General features: G+C 34.5%; 1 protein-coding gene across 1 annotated transcript in view; it reads left to right on the plus strand.

Moving 5' to 3' along the window:
* LOC306871175 (polypeptide N-acetylgalactosaminyltransferase 9) overlaps positions 1-22779 on the plus strand; it is an 83521-nt gene that overhangs the window by 47398 nt on the left and 13344 nt on the right. The window contains exons 5-6 of the mRNA XM_079418941.1: positions 6168-6365; positions 10937-11054. Of these exons, the coding sequence (XP_079275067.1) occupies positions 6168-6365; positions 10937-11054 (316 nt within the window). The remainder of the gene's footprint in view (positions 1-6167; positions 6366-10936; positions 11055-22779) is intronic.

Genomic DNA, 22779 nt, shown 5'->3' on the forward strand with positions numbered 1-22779 from the left:
AAATACTGTTTATCCATGTTTGAATGGTGAGTGGGCTTTGTATCAGAAATCAACCATTAGTGAGATGTGATTTGAATATACCTTGACACTGAAGGAATTTAGACATGATTGGTTGTATGGGCTTCTTGAAAATGACATTAATTATTCATTGTGTTTAGTAAGTGATTAATCATTGTTTTTATGGTTAAATTAATATGAGTGGCACTGCAAGTGGGCAGGCTTCAATCTAATGTAATGAGTTTACTATCTAATTTGAGCTCATGTATTTTTAGAGTATAATTTTGTGGAGTGAGATAACGTGATGTGATGGACTTGCTCCTGGGAAAATTTTGTAAATATGTAAGAGGAAAAAAGTAAAACCTTTAACAGGATGAGGCTAACATAGCTTCACCGTGACAGGCTGCAACATGTCCAAAGGCGATAAATCTATCCCAGCTTCTAAGCTGCTTAACAGATCCATAATGTGCTTAAAAACAGAATGTAAAAAAAATTAAATCCTCCATCCTGGTAAAGGAGGAAAAAAAAAAGCTTTGGGGAACATTTAGCCCCAGCGTAACCAGGCACTGTTTCCGAGCAGACACAAACAGTTCATGGGATCTTCACAGTGAATGAGGCGAGATTTCATTTTCTGATAGAGGTACATGAGAGAAAGTTTTCTAATTCGAGATATGTCACACAGGAGTTTCATCGGTTGTGGAGAATGGGGGGGGGGCTAATCTCCAAGGACTGTGTTTCTTGGCTATCTGTAAAGGGAGGAAGACAGGGAGGATAGCAGGACTTACCTCCATAAGATGACATGCCAAGTCAAGCACAGTGGCTGATAGAGATCCGTTTACTCTGCAAATTGTCCGAGACGGTGCACGGGGTGCATCGCTTTATTGTTTCTACTAAGAGTATAAGTGATTTATGATGTACCCCGTGGACTTTAGTCAAGGTAAGTGCCATATTTAATTTGACATGTATGAAAACGTGGCTGTGAGGGATAGACATATGGGCTGTGGGACTGTACTGTTTTGAGGTCCCAGGTTGCATCTAAATTTAGTTTCAGTGCTTCATCATTGAACAGATTGTGCATCTCTGTTATCACAGTTTGATTACCAGTGTTATTTTGGTATTATTTATATAGTATTATATTATTTATTAATATTTTCGGTCCCACTTTATTTTGTGCCCCTAATACCTGTGTACTTGTATAGTAAATTGATGTGTACATAGTATGTAACAACAGTGTAAGTACACATTGGTACATAGTATCTACAGCTGTAATATTTCTATAACTACCCACATATAACAACACTCAGAATGGTATGTGTAAGTACAAATGTGCAACAGGTCATTGGTAACAACGCTTTTTTCACTTCACTAAGTACTCGTGTAACAGGAATTATATAACTACATTTTGTAACAACAATATGTATAAGAGTAATTGGAACCGAAACGGGTATGTTTAGGGATATGTAAAGTGGGAGGAGTTGGATCTGGAGTTGGTGCACCACTGTAATACCAGTGTACTTACATTGTAACTCCTCAGGAACTGTCCACTTAATATAAAGTGTAACTTTCTGGACACCAACTGCAATTTAAATGTTAAGCCTAACTTACTGGCTGCTGCTGTGTAACATCAGAGTAATTACATGGTAAATCCATAGGAATTGTCTACTTAATATAAAGTGTAACACTTTCTTTAACAAAAAGTGATGTTAGTCCTGTTACACATTTGAACTTTCATTACCAAAAAGTGTTTTTACCAATGTCCTGTTACACATTTGTACTTACACATACATTCAGGGAGTTGTTACATAGAGCTGTAGATATACCCATGTGTACTTACACTGTGGTTACATACCTCGTACACATCTAGTTACTATGTAAGACACATAGGTATTAGGAATATTTAATATAAAGTGGGAATATATTTTCAAATAGGTTTTAATTTTCATTTTAATATATGTGTGCTTTTGTCATTTTAGTTCATTTTAGTTTATTCATTTTACGGCTTCAACCCCAACTTATTTATTTCAGCTTGCATAGGCGACATTTATAAAATGTATTTTTTTAAGCTTTTTTTAAGTTTTTCATTTAATGTTTATTTTATGTCAGCTTAGTTTTTAATTAAATACAATGATTTTGAATAGTTTTCACAAAGAAAAGCAACACTTAGTATAGCATATACTGTAGAATTTCAATTGTCTAAAAGTGAAAATGCTTCTGTTTTCCATTTTTCATATTTAGCACAGAACTTTTCTTGATAAATTATATTATTGGCATAATTTGAGTGAAAAGTTGATCTGAAAAAGTAATAATTGTTAAAAATGTATTAAAAATTATGATATTGTTGTGATTTATTTGTTTAAAAATGTTTAAAAATCCTAAAACTTTTATATTCTTTGCTTTTTTCCATGTTTAAATAACATTTTCTGAATTTTGTACTGCTCTGTTTGTTTACTCTAAGATGTGTGCAGATTCTATACATAATATACATAGTTTACATAAAGGAATGATTTTGGAATAAACAAACAAAACATTTATTTAACATTGTCAAACCTGACATTTTAAACATGACATGCTGCTTTATTGTATATGGCTGTCAGTCTAAGGCTGTTATACAGCAGTAACAACATTTCTGATTTATGTCTGGCACTTTCATCTGTTTGAAAAGATCCAGACGTGTCCTGTGGGTAATGAAAGAACTGATCACTGTTGCCCTTCCCTTTTGTCCCTTTTGTAATTAATTCTAGCAATTACTGGCAGCTGTGTTAGTAATGGGACAGGGTTTTAAAAATTGGACATTCAGCTTTGAGGAGGCAATGCAGAATTTCTTTCTTTTTTTTCTTTCTTTTTTTTTTTTTTTTTTTTTTTGACTTGCATTTCCATGTTCCTGTCTATATTCTCAAAGATTTTTTTATTTATTATTTTTCCACTTCTGTATGCTCCCTTAACACTGTCTACTGTGGCACTTGATATGTTTGTTTTGAGCTGAGCCTTATGTAGCTCTCTTGTGTGTCAAGACACTGCGATACTGTTTTTTTTTTTAAACCTTATAAAGGTTTCTGTTTGCCCCTCCCGCTTTCTTTTGTTTTTGTTGTCTTTTGTGACTTCCTGGAGTAAATCAAGCATGAGCTGTAACTTTTCTTTCATTGCACTAGTTTGACAGATATATTTTCCTGCTTGCAGTCAGTAGGTATGCATATTAGCACTCAGTGATAGCGTCATAAAATAGGATAATAAAATCAGTCAAAGGCTCACAAAAGATATAATGAATGCAGCAGTGCATTTTCTTTTGTGTGGTTGGTTAATTTGTATGCTGTATTTCCTCATTACCATATTTAATGTGTTATTTCAACAGTAATTTAATTACCGAAAAAACATTTTTAATTTAGTTTTAGTTGCCGTTTTAATATGTAAGCTTTTTTTCTGCCACAGGATTAAACAATTAAAAAGGTAACAGAATAAACAAACTTTTTGTCTTTTTTATATTTGCACAGTTAGTTTATCACACAATTTGGACTGCTTTTCAATTCAAAATTGCGAGATATAAACTCAGAATTGCACTTTCATTTCTGAGAAGAAAATACCCCAAACTGTAAGATATCAATATTGCAATCGCGAGGAAAAAAGGCTGAGTTGTGAGATTAAACTCAGATTAATTTATTGTGAAATGTAAACTCAGAATTCAGAGAGAATTGAGTTCTTGCCATTCAAAATATTTCAATTCAAATTCAAAGTCACAATTACCTTTTTTTTTTTTCAGTGTCACAAACCAGCTTCCATATTTTAATGCGAATTTTTTTTGTTTTTTTTTTTGTTTGTTTTTTTCTCTCTCTCAGCTAAACCATTTTACTACAGTGTCTGAGCTTTGTGGTTGCTCTACTTATCAGATGATCGGATTAGTATTGTTTTTCACCAGCACAAGAAAGGGCACCCAATAGAGTGGGCTGCACGTGTTGAGTCTTATCTGCACACCGCTGGTTTATTATAGCCCAGAATGGGCTCCTCTGGGATCTTACATGTAGTTAGTCCAGGTTATGACGCCAGCGGTCCAAGGACAGAGAAGATGAATAGAGGATTCACAAGAGGGATGGTTTCTCTTGCAAGGTTAGCGTATCAGTACATCCTCACATCCCCCACATGTGCTGTGTCGATCTTATTCAGGACCAGCTTTTCATGAAAGAGCATCTGGTCTTATTGAGACTTCTGTAGTAGAATGTTAAATATTATAGATGTCAATTTGATGTGACAGGGCTTAGTTTCTGTTGTTTTTTTGTCATTATATAGTGTAGATCGAATATTTTTACCCAAGTTTAAATAACACGCCACTGATTGTTGGTTGGAACCAGACTTGCCCTGAAGTATAGGGCTTTGATATTTTGCACAAGTGACAATCTGGTTTGTGACATTTTTAAATCCCATCTTTAGTCTTCTTCCCCATCATGTCCACATGCAAAAATATCTTAATAAAAAACGCAACAATTCACAAAAGTTAACAAAGTTTACAGAAATTTACAAACACACACCCGCACACACACACACACACACACAATCTGTGCTATGTATGATATGTATATGAGTTTATATACAACACAAATCAGAACGAGAGAGGAATTTATATTTTTATTTGCGTTTAGGCTGCATTACTTTGATCAATTTGTATTCACTGTTAATAAATTGACAAAGACATTTATAATAAAAAGATGCTGTTCTTTTGAACCTTCTATTAATCAAAGAATCACAATTTCCACTAAAAGCTTAAACTGATTTTAGCATTAATAATAATAATAATAATAATAATAATAATAATAAAAATGCCACATCATTATATTAGAATGATTTCTGAAAGATCATGTGACACTGAAGACTGGAATAAATGCTGTTGGGATCTTAGCGTTGCATCACAGGAAGAAATTACGTTTTAAAATGTATTTAAATAGAAAACATTAATTTAAGTGTAATACCACTTCCCAATATTACTGTATTTTCTAATAAGATAAATGGCCTTGGTGAGCACAAGAGAGTCTTACTGACCCAAACTTTTGCACAATATTGTATTGCCTTATAGATGTCCCACAATTGCTATGTATGGAAATCCTGCCGCATTCCCTATAAAAAGACCTGATGATACCAATATACATCCTCTTTAAAAAAACACTCTTTTTCTTGTTAATTGGACACTTGCATTAAGAAGCCTCTCAGCAGGCTAATTTTTCTGAAGGCCCCACTCACAGCCCTATTAAAAGTCATGTCTCAGTGTTGATTATTACCTTAATGTGATTGAGCTTTTTAAGGATGACCTCCAAAAAGATGAAGGACACCAAAGGAAGAGACATAGCAAGAAAAAAAGAAAGAAAGAAATATTGAAAAATTAAAAATAAGGTGAAAAAGGTAAAAAAAAAAAAAGGGCATTGATGAGAGGGACTGATGGAATGTTTTTGCAGGTTTTCTGGTTAGTCTTATATTTGCTTCTGCTGCAGATGTCAATATGTGATGATTACGCTGTCAGGCTTGATTGTTCTCCTTTTAAACCAACATCGGTTTTGATAATGGAATACAAGCTTATTTCCAAAAATGACAGAATCAATTTTCTACCCAGGATTATTCTTGGAAACAGTATGGATTTTAAAGTAAACACAGAATCTGTATACTAGGTGAATGAACTGAATGAGAAAGTAGCATTTAATTTGTTTTGGTTATTTTCAATGTCAGCTCGCAAGAGACATTTGCGCATTAAGTATGTGGACTGTGTGATGTACAAATTGGATTACTTTTCTCATTTCAAAAAGGCACACTGAAAAACAACTATGTCAACAACTTTAATTATTCATCAAAAGCAAAAAGAAATATTGAAAATGATATCTCATGAAATATTTGGTTTAGTTTGGTGTTACGGATGAAACCTGAGAAGAGTGTTAACGTATAAAAATGTTTCCCGGTTGTAGAATTAGGTAGTTGCAACCTCTGGTATAGGAATTTTGGAGAGAGCGTTTTAATAAAATATTGTAAGAACATTTCAGATTGACATCCTAACACTTGTTTTTACCTCTGTTGCTCTTTGTAGAAGGAATATAACAACCACTATTTGAGTTAAAAAAAGGATGAAAGGCTCAGTATGTCTCAACTCCCAATCTCTTTCTCTTCTTCCTCTTTCTTTCTGATCTCTATCATTTATTCAGGGCTGAGCCTATCCTCACCAGAGTGAAAGAAGATCACACTAGGATAATCCTCCCCGCGATAGATAATATCAAGTACAACACCTTTGAGGTGCAGCAATACGCTAATGCAGCTCATGGCTACAACTGGGGCCTCTGGTGCATGTACATCATCCCACCACAGGATTGGCTGGACAGAGGCGATGAGACTGCCCCCATCAGGTAAGGGCATCCAGTGGTCCACTCCATAATGCATGAGGACATTCTCTGAAATATAAATGACCAGGGATATAAGAGATTAATATTTCAGAAGTGATAAGGTGGTGTTAGTTTCCTGGATGTGCAATAAATGCATTAATGTTTTTGCTTCCTTGAAGGATTTGTTCTTGTTATTTTATACTGTGCAGAAAATGTTTCAATCCACATTTTAGGGTTGCACGGCCAGTACTAAAAAAAATAAAAACTACCATGGATTACCACAGTTTGACATCATTATTTTGAATATTTTTGTTTTCTGACCTAGATGACAGTGTGCTGCTACTGTTGTAACAACAAGATCATCATGGGTAAAGTTTGATCCCTAGGGAATGGATTAACCAGTGCAAGCCAAAACTCAGTTGCAAGCAGAACCAGTAGTAATTTAATATTTAATAGCACTGTTTGCACTCTGTTTGTCTGTGTCTCAGTCTCAGGTATCTCAGTATGAAATATCATCATATTTTTGTTCAAATATTACTTGCATGCCAAAAAGTATTTGTACATATAAACTAGTTTAAAATGTATAAATGTTAAAAAGTAATATCAACATAAGTGAAACATTCATTAAATATCAAACGAAGTGGCATGTTTTTTTATTGTTTTATTATTTATGTTTCATGGTTTTCAGTCTAAACAAGATGAATTGTGTTCAGTTTCAAAATGTGAAACAATAGCCTAGTTCAACATTAAGACTAAATTAAATTACATTTTCTAGTTGTCAAACATTGTGGAACATGTTAATGTTAACTAAAAAAAACAGAAATATAAATCAGCATAGTGTTGTTACATCTGAGAAAAGCTCTAGCATTATTTGATCCAGTGCAATTACAAACATTTTTAAATGCACTAATACTTATTGCCACTTATTGCAGATAAGTAAGCATTGTCAACGACATCAAAAAAGAGATTAATTGCAAACTATTGGAAGATATTGATTTAGTATTCATACCCTGGTGCAGAGGCTGGTGTCATATGGCACCCAACATTTGATGCTGTCCAGCTCTACCACACTGCAACTCTCAAATCATGAACCTCTACAGAGTAATACTCATTTTATGCTTAAAACCAACTTGGTGAAATGAGCTTTGTTACAGCTCAGTCCTAAACCCATGAGAGCAATGGATACACCCTGCTGAAGGAGAGTGGACTTTTTCATGTCGTATGAAATCTGGTCAAGGTCACTATTGTGTGAGAGTATCAGGACAGCAGAAATCCCATTCATTATTCATGCCTCTGACTGATAGCTATTTGAAGAGAGAAACTAGGCCTGTAGCCCAATATTACTGGAGCTGAACCCTGTGATGCCTCATATTGGCTACTTGAAAAGTTTTTTCTTTTATTATTTTTTTTTTTTTCCAATAATATCTAATACCCTAAGAGCTTTTGATTTGCAGAGCCAGGGCAATCACTTTCCTTTTCATAGCTATTCATATTTATATATGTAGCACGTAGCATCTAAAACACAAACATTTCTTGTGTACAGTATATTTTTTTCTTTAGAAACACAAATCGAATACCATCACAGTTGAAATATATTTGTAAATGTACTGTTTGTATAGCTAATTTTAATTGTCATTAAAGCTCAAAAACCCTGAAATATAAGAGAAACTGTTGATTTTGGATGTTTGTGCGCTATCACAGAAGTTCTGATTTCTTTTGAGAAATTAGGCAAATGCACAATATGTAACACATTGCTCTCATTTATTATACATACATTGAAATCAACCAATGATTTATTTAGTAAAACATCTATTAAAGTCAAAGTAAAGTGTGTTTTGTTTAGTTTTTTTGACATTTGGCAGATGCTTTTATCCAAAGTGCATTCAAGGTATAAATGTTTTAGCAGCAAGTGTGTTCCTTGGGAATTGAACTCAGGACCTGTGTGTTGCTAGCGTCACGCCTCACCAGATGAGCTACAGCTTTAGGATCTTTAGTAAATCTTTCCAAACTAATTTTATTCTATTTTGTCAATAAATCTTTTTGTCAACTTGCTTTCATCAATTAGCACAAGTCAAGTTTTGTTTCTTTTTGGAACTGATTGTGAGGCCTCGTTGATCTGAACTCATGCACCTCAGTTTTTGAGTGCTTTATTTGTGGATAATTTTGGCAAAGGATATCCGCTTGACCGGAACACAACATGAGGGTTAGACTAATACAATGAACCTCTCCAGATCGATTCCTACGGTACCTCAAACCTCAATTTAAAAAACAAAACAAAAACAAATCACATATGTGTGTCCTGAGGTAACAATATGAGTTAAACGTTTGAACAAAATCTCATTACAGAAAGAGGCATCAGGCATTGTCCACGCAACCCTTTTCTCAAGTGCTGATATTGACAGGTTCAAATGGCCGCCTGCAGGCCTGCAGTGTGTCAATGAGGTATTCTATTGGAAATCATTCCAGCTCCACTTCTCTCAAGCTCTCGATGTATCCACTGCAGCTCAGCTAGCCTGTGGCTATTCAGCACTGAGGATCCCAATGCTCATAGCACACTGCAGCAGCGTTCATTTAAATGAGTCATGTTTACTGTTAAATGAAGGACAGTCTGGTTCAAATGTATGTAAATAAGCAATTAGTTGCTCTAAGGGGAGAAACGCCATGATTTGTACGATATTCCACATGAACGCTTTCCAGAAAGACCACCCTGGTTAGGCTTATAAAAAGTATTGGATTTTATTAGGTTTTGTACTTTCTTTTTGTACTTAAAAAGAAATAAAAATTATAACTATTATCTTTTCCACATTTTATGTTGATTTAAGTGTTTTATTTATCTATTCAGAATAATAATTAAAGACCTGCTGTTATATGAAAAATTGTATTATTTTGAATAGGACAAATATTAAACAACAATAGACATTTATGCATTTGGCAGATGCTTTACAAGAGTTTGTCTGACAAAATAATATTCTTACAAAATTGGCCAAATGAATTCCTTTGTGGTTTAGGGTTGTTAGAAAACAAAACCTAAAACATTCCAAGGGTGTGAATATTTTTATTGGCACTGTACAGACTACAAAACAAAAGCATACCACATACCACAAAGACTATTCATACCATGAAAATATTTATTTTCTAACTATCGGCTCTTTGCAAAAGTATCTGGTAATTGTGTTGTACTAAATCACAATTAAACCAATATTGGAATGAGTGAAATATTTTCCTTAAGACAGCATTGTTTACACAAAGACCTGGACTCTGAATTATTATTCTTTTTTTCTCCTTTCTTTGTGATCTAAATAATGGATCACAGTAGAACTGTTTGTACATCTAGCATTCATTAGCCTCTCAAAGAGGCCCACAAACAATTCACTTTCAACCCACCAGCAAAGCACCAAACCAAAAATGACTTTCAATGACAAACTCATCTTGAGTTTCTGAAACACAACAGTTGTTTTGTCTGTGGAGAGCTGACAGGCTCGTATGGGCAGCTCAAAATCGTCTTGCCCCCTTGCTGTGTTCAACCTCAAATCTGACCCAAAAGTTTTTGTAACAGAGGCAAGAGTTTTAGAACAAACACAAGTGAAAAGTTAACTTGGTAAGAAAACTTTTACAAAACTCCATATTTTGATTTCTGTATGACCCCAACACACTGAGCCCCCCCCCCCCCCCCCCCCCCCAAAGAAAAACAAACAATAGAATTATTTAGCTACTTGCTTGCTACAAAAAAAAACACCAAATTATATATATATAATAATTTCCCACAAGGCATTCTCATTTTTGCATTGTCATTTCTTAATGAGTTGTATAAAGATATCATATATCATTTGAAACTACTATTAATATTTCTACACTTTAATCATTACTGTTTCCAAGGTTGTCACAGAGTGACATTTACTTTGAACTTCTTGGAAAGGGTTTTAAATTGAGTGTGCCTCTGACCTGAGAAACCAGGGGCAACTGCCGTCTCAGCAAACTGCCATATGTGGAGTTGTTTTAATATTACACGCTGAAGAGCAAGAAACCAAGTGGGAATACAGGGAGAGTGGGAAGAAAGAAAGTAGCACTTACAAAAACAAATAAACACTTTTCTCTACTATATGCCTGATTACTCTCACCGCTCAGTCTGTCGGAGGTGTGTATTTCTGTTCAAACACACACACTTTCTACTTTACATATGACTTCTGGCTCATCTCACTCCCACTCAACAGAAATTATTTGTGCTCTGTGAGAGGGTAGATTCTGCAACCTCTGATTCCTAAATGATTTCCAGTTGACTTCTCTCTCTGAAAGTTATTAATTCATCAGCACTTCTTTCCCCAGCCATATTATATCTATCTATCTATCTATCTATCTATCTATCTATCTATCTATCTATCTATCTGTCTATCTGTCTATCTGTCTATCTGTCTATCTGTCTATCTGTCTGTCTGTCTGTCTGTCTGTCTGTCTGTCTGTCTGTCTGTCTGTCTATTTGTCTATCTGTCTATCTGTCTATCTGTATCCATCATTCAATCTGTCCATCCATCCATCCATCCTATCTATCGGTCCAATCTCTCTGAATATGAATGCACATGTATATTTCTTGCACACAGGACACCTGCAATGATTGGCTGCTCCTTTGTGGTGGATCGTGAGTATTTTGGAGAAATCGGACTGCTTGACCCTGGCATGGAGGTTTACGGAGGAGAAAACATTGAACTTGGTATGAGGGTAAGTGAGATTCTTACTAAAGCCGTATTTGTGCACTCATTTGCCTTAGATAAGTGAAGTATGGTGATGTAAACATTTGCACATAAAAACATGTAAAAGACACAAATGCGTGTCAGCCTTGTTCATTTTGTTCAGTTGAGACATTCACAGTCCAATATATTCAGGTAATTGGAATTCATTGAGCACGGTGCTGTTTTAGCATATGAGACCCTCTCAGAAATTACACGATTGTTGCAACCCTCTCTGTAAATTCACAGGTGACGATGTAATTAACTCTATCTACAGAGCTTCAGCATTTGACATATGTTTAATTACATTTCTTCATGCTTTCATGCCCAAGGCGTCATACTAGAGAATGTTTGGGGGGTAAGCGTGCAGATTCCCCCCTCCATCAAGGAGTAGATGCATTGCCCAAAGGAAGTGAAAGTACTCAGTGCCAAATTACACAAGGCAGTAGGATACAAAGAAAGTAGATTCCCGCAGCTGCAGCCCTGAGAGAAATTTCATGGCCCACATGGTCTGTGAGCCAATGGAGAATTGAACTTGTTTAAATTCAGAAGCTGTTCTTTCTGTGGGGCGTTGAATATCCTTGGAAGATTTGCATAATTTGGATAAAAATCCTTTAATTCATTTAAAAGATTCATTGCCAGTGTTGGTTGACAGAAATGTGTTTTCAGCCTGATTATAGATTGAACTATGGAGATGAATGATGCTGTTTGAAACGTCTGGTTGAAGGCGGTTTCAATTGTCTGTTTGTTACGTCTCGGTGACAGTTGATACAAAAGCAGACAGAGTCATTTATGGTTTTCTTTGCAAGTAGTTTCCTGGAATGTTGTACTTTCTTTTACGTAAATTCAGAATCAACAGTTCTGCTTAAACCTCAGAGGCATTTTATACTGGATCGGTACTGATTGAAATTGCACAGTGACTGTTTGCACCCCAATAGCATCATGTTCTGCTATTTTACATGCTTATATTACTTGATTGTAAGGACTTTTTGTTTGATTTTGTACTACAAATAATTATGGAATTGTCTGTGTTTGCCACATATCCTGGCTGATTTATTATACATTTAATAATATGATATATTATACATTCAAATTTTTACCAATATTTCACAGACCACATTTGAAAAGATTCTTACTGTTTAACTTTTTTCTGACCCCGGTTTGAAATTGCTTGGTCTAGTTGACCTAAAGGAATAGTTCACCCAAAAATGAAAATTGGCTGAAAATGTACTCACCCTCAGGCCGTCCAAGATTCAGATGACTTTTTCTCTTTATTCAAACAGATTTGGAGAAATGTAGCATTACATCACTTGCTCACCAGCAGATCCTCTGTAGTGAATGGATGCCGTCAGAATGAGAGTCCAAACTGCTGATAAAACATCACAGCAATCAACAAGTAATGCATACCTCTCCAGTCCATCACCTATCAACTTGTGAAGTAAAAAGCGTCACAAGACATTAATTAATATCTAATGGAATGCTTTTTCATTTTGGGCTGAACTATTCCTTTAAAGAAAACTTACAGGCATGTTTTAGCCAAAAAGTCAAAATCATGTCAACATTTGCTCACACTCATGTTAAATTATATTCATTTTTGGGTAAACTATAACTTTAAGTAAAGCAAAAAGTAGCACAGGCTTACTTCACTCTAGCCTATATTAGTGTAAGCATGTGTTCAGCATTCCTTCATTACATGCTGCAGAAGGTTTCTTGTAACATAAATAATGATAGAATTTAGCAAATGCGTCACATTCCCAGCTTTGAAATAAACCAAATGCTTATTGGTGCTGAACACAGTGATGGCACATATGATCCATCTCAGCCTCTGGTTAATCCTCCAAAGCTGATGCAGCTCATTCAGGAGGGATAACTTTGACTGACAGCTACATATTTAATAATTAACCTTATGCCACACCAAATAGACAACCTTAGTTCACTCTGTAAAGAGATTCAGAAGTCGAAGAGAGGACGTTGTGGAGCAATAGATTCGGATTGAATAGGTTATATGAAGACTAGAAAACATTAGAAGAAATGTTCAGCAGTATGATGGGAGTTTAATTTGTGTGAAGTTGTACCAAATGCCCTTGAGGGAAACTAAAATGCGGTAGAATGGCTCAGAAAGAGCTGATTTGACACTTACAACCCAAACTAATTGCATTTAGTGTATATCAGTTACATTTTATCCTGAAGTGACATTTTGCTGTTTTACCAATACAAGCAGGAGTTCATGGGCTAGGAGAGGGTAATTCACAGGGGTCCTTTTTTATGAGCGGCCTTTTATAGCATGAGGACTGTCAGTAAACTTGAGTTTTATTTGCAGTGTATGAAGATGCAATGCTAAAGAAAAAGCTGTAGTAAATTATGTTGTATTCTAGTTTGTTAGATAAACATTGAATCTCCCAAAATTCAGCATGGGATCCATTAATTACGTTAACACCAAAAATTGTAACAGTGTTTTAATGTTAATGTTGTTTGATATATATATATATATATATGTATATGTATATGTATATGTATGTATATATATATATATATATATATATATATATATATATATATATATATATGTATGTATATATATATATATATATGTATGTATATATATATGTATGTATATATATGTAGAATATGTTTTTTATTATATAAAATAAAAATAACATTAATCCATAAAATTACAGGATTTACAATTCAGAGACAGGTTTTCACAATAAAACAAAACAAAAAAATACTTCACATTTCAGGCTTTAAACCACTTTTCAAGAAAATGATTGAGGCAAAAGTATCAATTATTATATTAATTTAAAATATATACATTTATTTTACTGCCTTAATAGTTTTGACTTTTAGAAGGCATATTAGGGTGTAATAGCTATCCACTGGTTCGCAGCAGGTGGGCTGATAATGCAAATTCATTCTCTGCCAGTAGGTGGTGCTTTTAGAACAGCAGTGGAACAGAACTGGTTTCCCAGCTAAAAGCTGTACAAAATGCAGAGCTGTGAATATAAACACTACTTCATCAGGCATTGTATGTAGTCAAGATGAATTGAAAATGCCAGCGAAAGATGTCTAAAGACGGTCGGTTCCCTTCAGAAGATATGTTTTTTTTAAAGTTTAATCCAGCCATATTGTGATTCTTGTCTTTTAAGACATAATAATAAAGGTAAAATAATAATAAAGGCTTTTCGTTAAAGGTTTTAAGACTTTTTGTGGCCTGAAACTTGATACAACAAAATTTTTGCCTTTTTAAGGACCCTCAAGACCAGAGTGTATTATTATATTATACATTTATTTAAATATATAGTTACAGAAAAGGAATACTTCACTTAGACAAATTGGGCTTTTCATTTTTTTTTTTCCTGCTTTAAACTAATGGCGCTGAACAATTTCAGCATGACTCAGTTGCTCAGATACAGACCTGATTCTGCAGAACCTTTTCTAATGATTCAAAGGACTTAATGAGATGGATTTCATGTAGAATCAGATGTAAAGCAAAACCTGAACCGAGGATAAAGCAGCACCTCAGATCTCCAGTGACTTTTGTCCTTGCTTCAAACCTTCCAAAAGGGAGCAATTTTTTCATTATGAACACAGGTGAGCGGGTCTTTTCCATCTGCGGTCGCTTCACTTCACACCCACACACACACATACCACACGGACGCTGATAGGCGAATACAAAACAAACCAGTGAAAGGAGAGAAGGAAGATGACCTTTGGATCATGTTGGCGAATTGTAAAGCTTTTAAATCTTTCTGAACAGCATCTTTGCTTGAGGTAGTATTGTACATTCACAATTGGTTTGCCCTTTGGTCAATCGAATGCAGCTTTAATGGACTCAAAGGCATGTATTTTGTCCTGTTGATATGCACTATGGGAAGCTGCTCGATTACTAAGCGTCTGTCTCTTTTTGCTTTATGTAGATAGATGGAATTCTTTTGCATAACTAACTAGTGACTAACCACATGGATCAGTGCAGCTTTTCTCTTTAATTGGGTTATTGGGGAATATGTTGCTTTAGAAAATTGGCTGAGACGCTGAGATGGAAAGCGTTCTTCGGGAGCTCATTCCCCTGTCTGCGTGGATCATATTCAAGAAGATCAGTGGACTCTGTAAGAATCACAGACATTTCAAGGTAAAATCACAACCGATCTGATATAACCATCTGGGGAGGACAAATAAACTCACCATAACTGGAACGTAGTCTAATTAGTCTTAAATGGGTCGTGTCATGACTGATGAATTTTTTCTTAATCTTTTGAACACAAACCTCCCAAAAACATCAGAAACGAAGTAGCAAAAAAGGCTCGTTTTGAACTTGGGTCATCTTGAAAAGTGCATCGATTTATATTTGATCATTTACTGATTCCTCGGCATACGGTGGATTTTAACCATTTTTGCAGCACCTTTTAGACACATTTTCTCACAACATACAGTAAAGCAGCTTTGCAAGGAGCTTGTTAATGAAGGATGGGGAACTGCAAACTATATTGGACCCAACAGTAAGCTCACAAAACATTAGTAAGAGTAGCTACTCATTTCAAGAAATAAGAGTGTTTACATACTGTAGAAGTCTACAGTATTTGTTCCTCATTAAAAAAGTTTTGCCCCATATAAATTTCAAGATTGTTGCCAATTACAGATTATTGATCAGCAGCAACAATGTTCAGTATAATCGCTTCTCTGCCTTGTCTTTTTTTTTTCTTGTATGATCTTTTATTTCTATTTTTAATTTTTACTTTTGTGTTTTTTTTTTCTGTGAATTCTTGTGTGTATTTTCTTTGTATGCATTATTTAAAAAAGTTGTTAAAATAAATTTAATTTAGGTGTACAACAGAAAAAAAAGAAAATGTTACAAAAAAAAAAAGCTAAAGTCATACAATGAAGATATTGCTTGACAGCTGACAAAATATATAATATAATAATAATACGGCACAGAAAGCTCGTAAAAACATGAGCCAAGGAGATGTTTGTTCCAATGTTTCCCTCACTGTACTATCTGAATTAATTTTCTCCTCTCAGCCAAAATTGAGTTTTATCATTTCCATTAGGCTTAGCTCACACTGCAGATCTGGAACGAACTCATTTTACCTCTCCTGTTCTGTGTTTAGTGAAGAAAGAGGACATGAGAGATGCAGGCGCTCTGGGATGGAGGGGGGGGGGGGGGGGGGGGGGGGGGGGGTTCCTCCGTTACGGCTCATATGAAGTTTTTGATACATCCCACAGATCATGCTTTTTGAGTGGAGTGGATGTGATGTGTCTCTGTGTGTGTGTGTGTGTGTGTGTGTGTGTGTGCTGGCACATCTTCTTGCTGTACCGTACCTACCCATCATTGTACACGTGCACCGAGAGAGCTAGTAATTTTGTGCTTCAGTTGAAGCACCAAGTTTTGACAATTTGTTAAAATGGAAGGAATGGATGGCTGTTCTTCTTTTCATGGTGGCTTTCTCTCGGCTTGGCACTCTCAGCTGGGACGGCCTGACTACTCTTGCAGCTGGCGCCGGGGGGGAAGAGACTACAGCTTATCAAACACATATTAAAGGAAAAGAGCAAATGTCAAGAACGCCAAAATTTGAAGTAAGTGCTTGTAAAGTAAAGAAAAGAGCATGAGCTGAATTTTAAACATTTTCTTCTGGAGCGGATGCCACTGTTCACATGCTATAGAGACTTGGCTATTAAATATCATGATATATTAATCATATGCACTACAAGTGCAAATATACTTTATATATAGTAAATACGGTAACACTTTAGAATAGGGAACACTCATATTATTATACTCATATTATATTATATATACTATTAACTAAGACTTTTCCCTCAATAAATTCCTAATGTGCTGCTTATTAATAGTTAGTAAGGTAGTTAAGTTTAGGTATTGGGTAGGATTAGGGATGTAGAATAAGGTCATGTATAATAAGGCATTAATATGTGCTTTATTACTACTAATAAATGGCTAATATTCTAGTAATATGCATGCTAATAAGCAACTAGTTAATATACCTTAAAATAAAGTGTTACCGTAAATATTAATAGACAGACTATATTTTTGTCTGCCAAGAGTACTTGTAATCTTTGTTACTGGTTACAAACTTCAGAACTCAAGGGGACAATAAAGGAACCTTCAAATGTACACTACGGTTCAAATTCTTGGGGTTGGTAAGATTTTTTTAACAATTCACTTAACTTTATTTTTTTTAATTATTATTTACTTAATAATTTTAAGGCAACGGATTTCCTAAGTTAAGTCAACTTATCACTTTTAATGCAATATTTTTAACACATTTAACAAATTTAATGTTATTTTTTATTTCATTTTTATTCAAAGAACCTTTAAAATTGTGAGATTAATGGCAATAATTTAATTGTATTTACTACCATAGTTTTTAAGAGATAGAAGTAAATCAATATAGTTTTTGATTCAAAAAAGTGATTATCTATTCTACTGTGCAACATAAAAAATCTCATGAATAGTTTGTTCTCATGTAGTTTTTTGAGTTTGTACCTAAAATTATTGAAGTGAAGGATAATATTCTCTGTAAAACGGCTTTGCTGCAATAGTTTATAAAAGCTCTGTATTAATAAATTTGAATGCAACTGAGGTGGTTAGCCAAAAAATAGACGTCAACTTAGTACAAAGTAGCTTATATATATAATATAATATTAATATTTATTATTTTATATTGTATTGGCTTCAATACATTGACATTTTTACATTCAGTTATTTTATTTTGCAAGCATTTTGACGCTGTAATATATCTTTTTTCCTCAGCATAAATGGGTATATATATATATATATATATATATATATATATATATATATATATATATATATATATATACATACATTTGTAGAGCTGTCTTTATATTTTATTAAGGAGATCCTCACAAGGGGATTTTCATATTGGGTGGTCCTCACCGTCTGAAAGTTAGCATTGGGCCTTAGCGTGCTTGCATTTGCCAGACAGTTTAAAGCCAAGCCTTGATTTATGAGATCTAACATCCCTGAGCTTAAACTTTACATTAACCTTCAAACATCCTCGCATTATATAGCATCACATGCTCTGCGTGAGATTACTTTTCCTGCTACGCTCCAAGAACTCCACAGCATGTCACTTTCCTACCAGTGGCTTAGAATTACATGTAGACATGTAAAAAGGAGCGAACACTTGAACGAGGAATATAAGCCTTCATTTACCTCAAAGGATTCTCATTAACTCATATTTGAATGCCGATGTGTTTATGCCTTTTTAATATGCAACATTATCGTAAGTATGTGCCATCATCCGATTCCATTTCCTAAGTCATTTTCATCTTCTTCGTGTCTTTGCAAAAACTAGTGTATTACCATGCAACTCAATCCAAACAGTTTAAAGATCCTCAGCAAACACAGTTAGCGACGGCTGAGGGGGAAATGATAATTCATTTAGTAAAGCTCACTGGCAGAAATGCAGCCCATGCATCTCATCCTGATTGTGAGTCCTGGGAGGGAAACTGAATATGTAATTGGAAATCTTAAAATGATTATTTATTTATTTATTTATTTATTTTTAGAATGTCCCCAAAGGGCACAATGGAAAAGTCGATTATCCTTATTCAAGTGGCTCACAGTGGACAGATGCTTTCAGGCTCAAGGTTTCTTATTCATAGTCCAATAGCCAAAGCTAGACATGTTTTATCCTGCCTATGCTAGTATAAACTCAAGCATCTCATTTGAATGTTGTTTAATGATATGTAGACATTTAATTGTTATAGTTTAGTGGTATTTCTATACTATTATAGTATTTATTAATATTTTAATTAGGTTTTATTTTTATATTTTCTGTTTAATGGTAAAGTTTTAGTCGTGTGTGTGTGTGTGTGTGTGTGTGTGTGTGTGTGTACCTGGTATTCATCACATTATGTAATGGTAACTTATGTTGCAAGTATAGTAATACCAGTAAATTTTGACCTTGTGGGAAATTTAAATTTTTTTTGATCCACATGAGGATGCAAGCTTATAAAAATGCAAGTGTATTAAAAATCTGAAATAGCACAAAGTTTCCTGTAAAGGGTAGGTTTAGGTGTAGGGCGATAAAAAATACGGTTTGTACAGTATATTTGTCTTTGTCTTTAGTATTCCTTTTACTCACTTATACACTTTACTGCACAGCACACGGACACTTTATCACTGACATACACTTTACTTTTTATAGAATCTATATAGAATCATATTCTATTTTTATTCTTCATATCTATTTTTTATTCTCATATCTATTTGTTATTTTATTTTATTGCTAGTTTATTTCTGTATATATGTTTACTGTACTTTTTCTATTTGTATTTTTGTAAACTTGAGGTTTTTCTTAATTTTGTTGGACAATTTGTTGGACAGTCGTACAATACATTTCATTACATGTCGTACTATGTATGTATATGTATGTGACAAATAAAATTTGAATTTGAAATTTGATAAAAACCATTACGCCTATATGCAGAATCCCCACAAAAAATGGAAACCTGTGTGTGTGTGTGTGTGTGTGTGTGTGTGCGTGTGCGTGTGTGTGTGTGTGTGTTTCTGTGAATTCTGGGGACTTTCCATAGACTTCTATTGTCTTTATACTGACCAAACATACACCTAAACCTACCCCTTATAGAAAACCTGATTGCATTGTTACACTTTGAGATAAACACCATTGACTATTTTTTATATTTTTTTTTCCCTTGTCAAAATTTCAGGTTTTACTATCCTTGTACATTTGGTCCCCTCAATGTAGTAGAAACAAGTACACACACACACACACGCACACACACACACACACACAGACATGTGTTTACAAAAGTTTACTGCTTTCTGGGCAACACTAATTCTTTATTTTAAGTTCCCACAGTTTTACTGTAATGATTGCAATAACTGTGGTATATTTTGGCAGCAAGTTATTGTGTTAGTGTTAATGTTTGTTAGAGGATTCAGCACTAAACCTTAGGCAGTGTTTCTACAGGTAAAACGTAATGAGCGGTAATGAGACAGGATGTCAAAATAATTTTTAGTAGCTTTTTTTAAATCTCAGTATGAATTACTGTGGCACTTTTATCTATCCGCTAGTATGACAGCATTAAGTCATGGCCTTTTAGTGCTATTTTTATCATTGTAATGATCATCAATAGCGGCTGATCACTGAAATATGACTCGGAGAGCACAGGCTGGCAAGAGGGTCCAATTAAATTAGCCAGTGCTTGATCTGAACCGTACATCACATAAAACCGTCTGGTATAATTAACGTGATTAAAATAATAGATGGCAATGCTTTGTCTGTTCCCTGTCATAGGAAGAATGGGAAAGAGAGTGAGACAGAATATAATGCTCAGGGAGCGAGAAAGGAGGAGCGGAGTTTTCTCCGAGGGTTGGGATGTGTCTCAGAGGATGAGATGATGTAACTTTTTAAAAACAAATGAAAGTACGTCAGTCTAACACTGGCCAAACATGCTTGATTAAGAGTAAGAGGGAGGAGTGAATGAATTGCACATTAATTTGCATGCACTGTTTGCATTGTTTTAGCACCTAGTTCTAATCGTGTAGCTGCAAACGCACCCACAAAATCTGTGCTGAGCAAATTTTGCTCCCCACAATTGCCAGTCTTGGAGGTCGGATCTGATAGCTACTGCAGGTTGTTTAGGAGCCTGATTAAACTAGATTGCAGATGGTTTGTAAACAAGAAATGTAACAAACAAAAATGGTTTAAAAACTATTTAATGAAGTTTTCAAGTTCACTGCAATTAATAAAATAAATTAATACTGTTATTCAGCGAGGATTAAACTGATGAAAAGTATGGAAGAATGGAAATAAAGAGCCATGCATTGATACAATCATTGATACAAAAAATAATAATAATTTCAAATAAAACTTTCTGTTCATCAAAGGATCCTGAAAAGATTTATCAGTTTCCAAAAAAAAAATGAATGCTGAATTTAAATAGAAAACCATTATTTTAAATTTTAATCATATTTCATTACTGTTTTACTGTATTTTTGATCAAATAAATGCAGCCTTGGTGAGTATAAAGACCTCTATCAAAAATAATTTGAACTTTAGTGTATATTTTCACAACACTTAGCTTTGTGTTTAATATTGTGTGGATTATTTAGATGTTTATTTCTACTTTGTATTTGTACTTTTTTATGTTAGAGTTTTATGTATTTGTTTAATTATATATTTACATTTATTATATTTCATTTAAATATTTGACAAAGTGACTCATACTTTGTGTTTTATGGCCTCGTTAATTAATGCAAAAATTTAATATTGCATCTTAATGCAAAAAAGAAGAAATTCTGGCATTGCAAAAGCATATCATATATTTTTAGTCATTTGTCCACTAACCTTTTCATTGTTGCTTGTTAAATTGTTTGATATGAACCCAGTGGCATCTTGAGTAAAAGTCAAAACAACATCTTTTATGACACACTGTATAATATTCATCTGAGGGCTTTGGACAGCACTGGCTTTGACAGTATTGACTGATTATGCCCAATGATGAAAGATAAGTTGTGTCAGAGTGTGCTCCTTGCAGTTGTACTGCCACCATCTTGTTCGCCCTGAGTTTTTGACCTTGATGCCTCTTCTCCAGACCACTTAATTACGGGTGGAAAAAAAGTGTAACTCAGTAATGACAATCCCTCCCTCTCAGCGTGAGGTAAATGTGTTTCTGTCGGTGCTCTTCAACAATCATCATTTCATCAACATGGCTCCTGAGTCCAGAGAGAGAGTGATTTGTTTTACTAATGTTATGAAAGAAACCTGCAGAAATGTGACCTGCATGATGCTGCCCCACTGTCTCTTGATTATACAATATCATTGTACACAAAGAAGGTCAAATCTAAACAGTGACCGAGACTATTTTTATAGAGGACATCCTACATATATGGAAATAAGGGCCTATACAATCTTTCAGAATATATTTTGTCTCAATGCATTCAGATTCATTCAGTGATATCCAGTCATTCAGAAATAAGCGTAAAAGCACAGTCAGAAAGAGGCCACTGAAAAGCATTACAATGACTCTATTTAAACACTTGCCTAAAAAAACGGTGTGAGGTTTTCTTTGAAACCGTTTTCACATAGAAATTGCTAGTAAATTGCACAAATAGCTACAAAGAAATGGCAAGTAACGCAGAATTAAACATGTAACAGTATTTTTTTGTAAAATATGCTCCAATAATCCTTAATTAATACTTTTTTTTTTTTTTTTTTTTTTACATGCCAAGCTGAATATTAAAGGGGTCATATGATGCGATTTCAAGTTTTCCTTTCTCTTTGGAGTGTTATAAGCTGTTCATGCATAGATAAGATCCCTAAAGTTGTAAAAACTAAAGACTCAAACCCAAAGAGATATTCTTTATAAAAGTTAAGACTTGTCCACGCCTTCCAAAAACGGCTCATTCAAACACGCCCCCACATGTCTACGTCACTGCGTGAGAAGATTTGCATAACACCGCCCAAATATATACACAAAGAAAGAGGGCGTGATTTTTCTTCTCGCTGTAGTATTGTTGCTGCCACCGGCGCCATGTCCTGGAGACGCTGTATTTCATTGTGAAAGTGAAAGTACTTTATTTGGGATTCCAAAAGAGGACACAACTAGAAGTTGTTTTTACAACACTGTTCCAGAACAGTTCAACACAAATATTAGAGTGTGTGCAGCGCATTTTAAGGAGGACTATGTCCTGAACCTGCGAGAGTAGC

Source organism: Barbus barbus (genome assembly GCF_936440315.1).
Source record: "Barbus barbus genome assembly, chromosome: 6".
Taxonomy (NCBI): domain Eukaryota; kingdom Metazoa; phylum Chordata; class Actinopteri; order Cypriniformes; family Cyprinidae; genus Barbus; species Barbus barbus.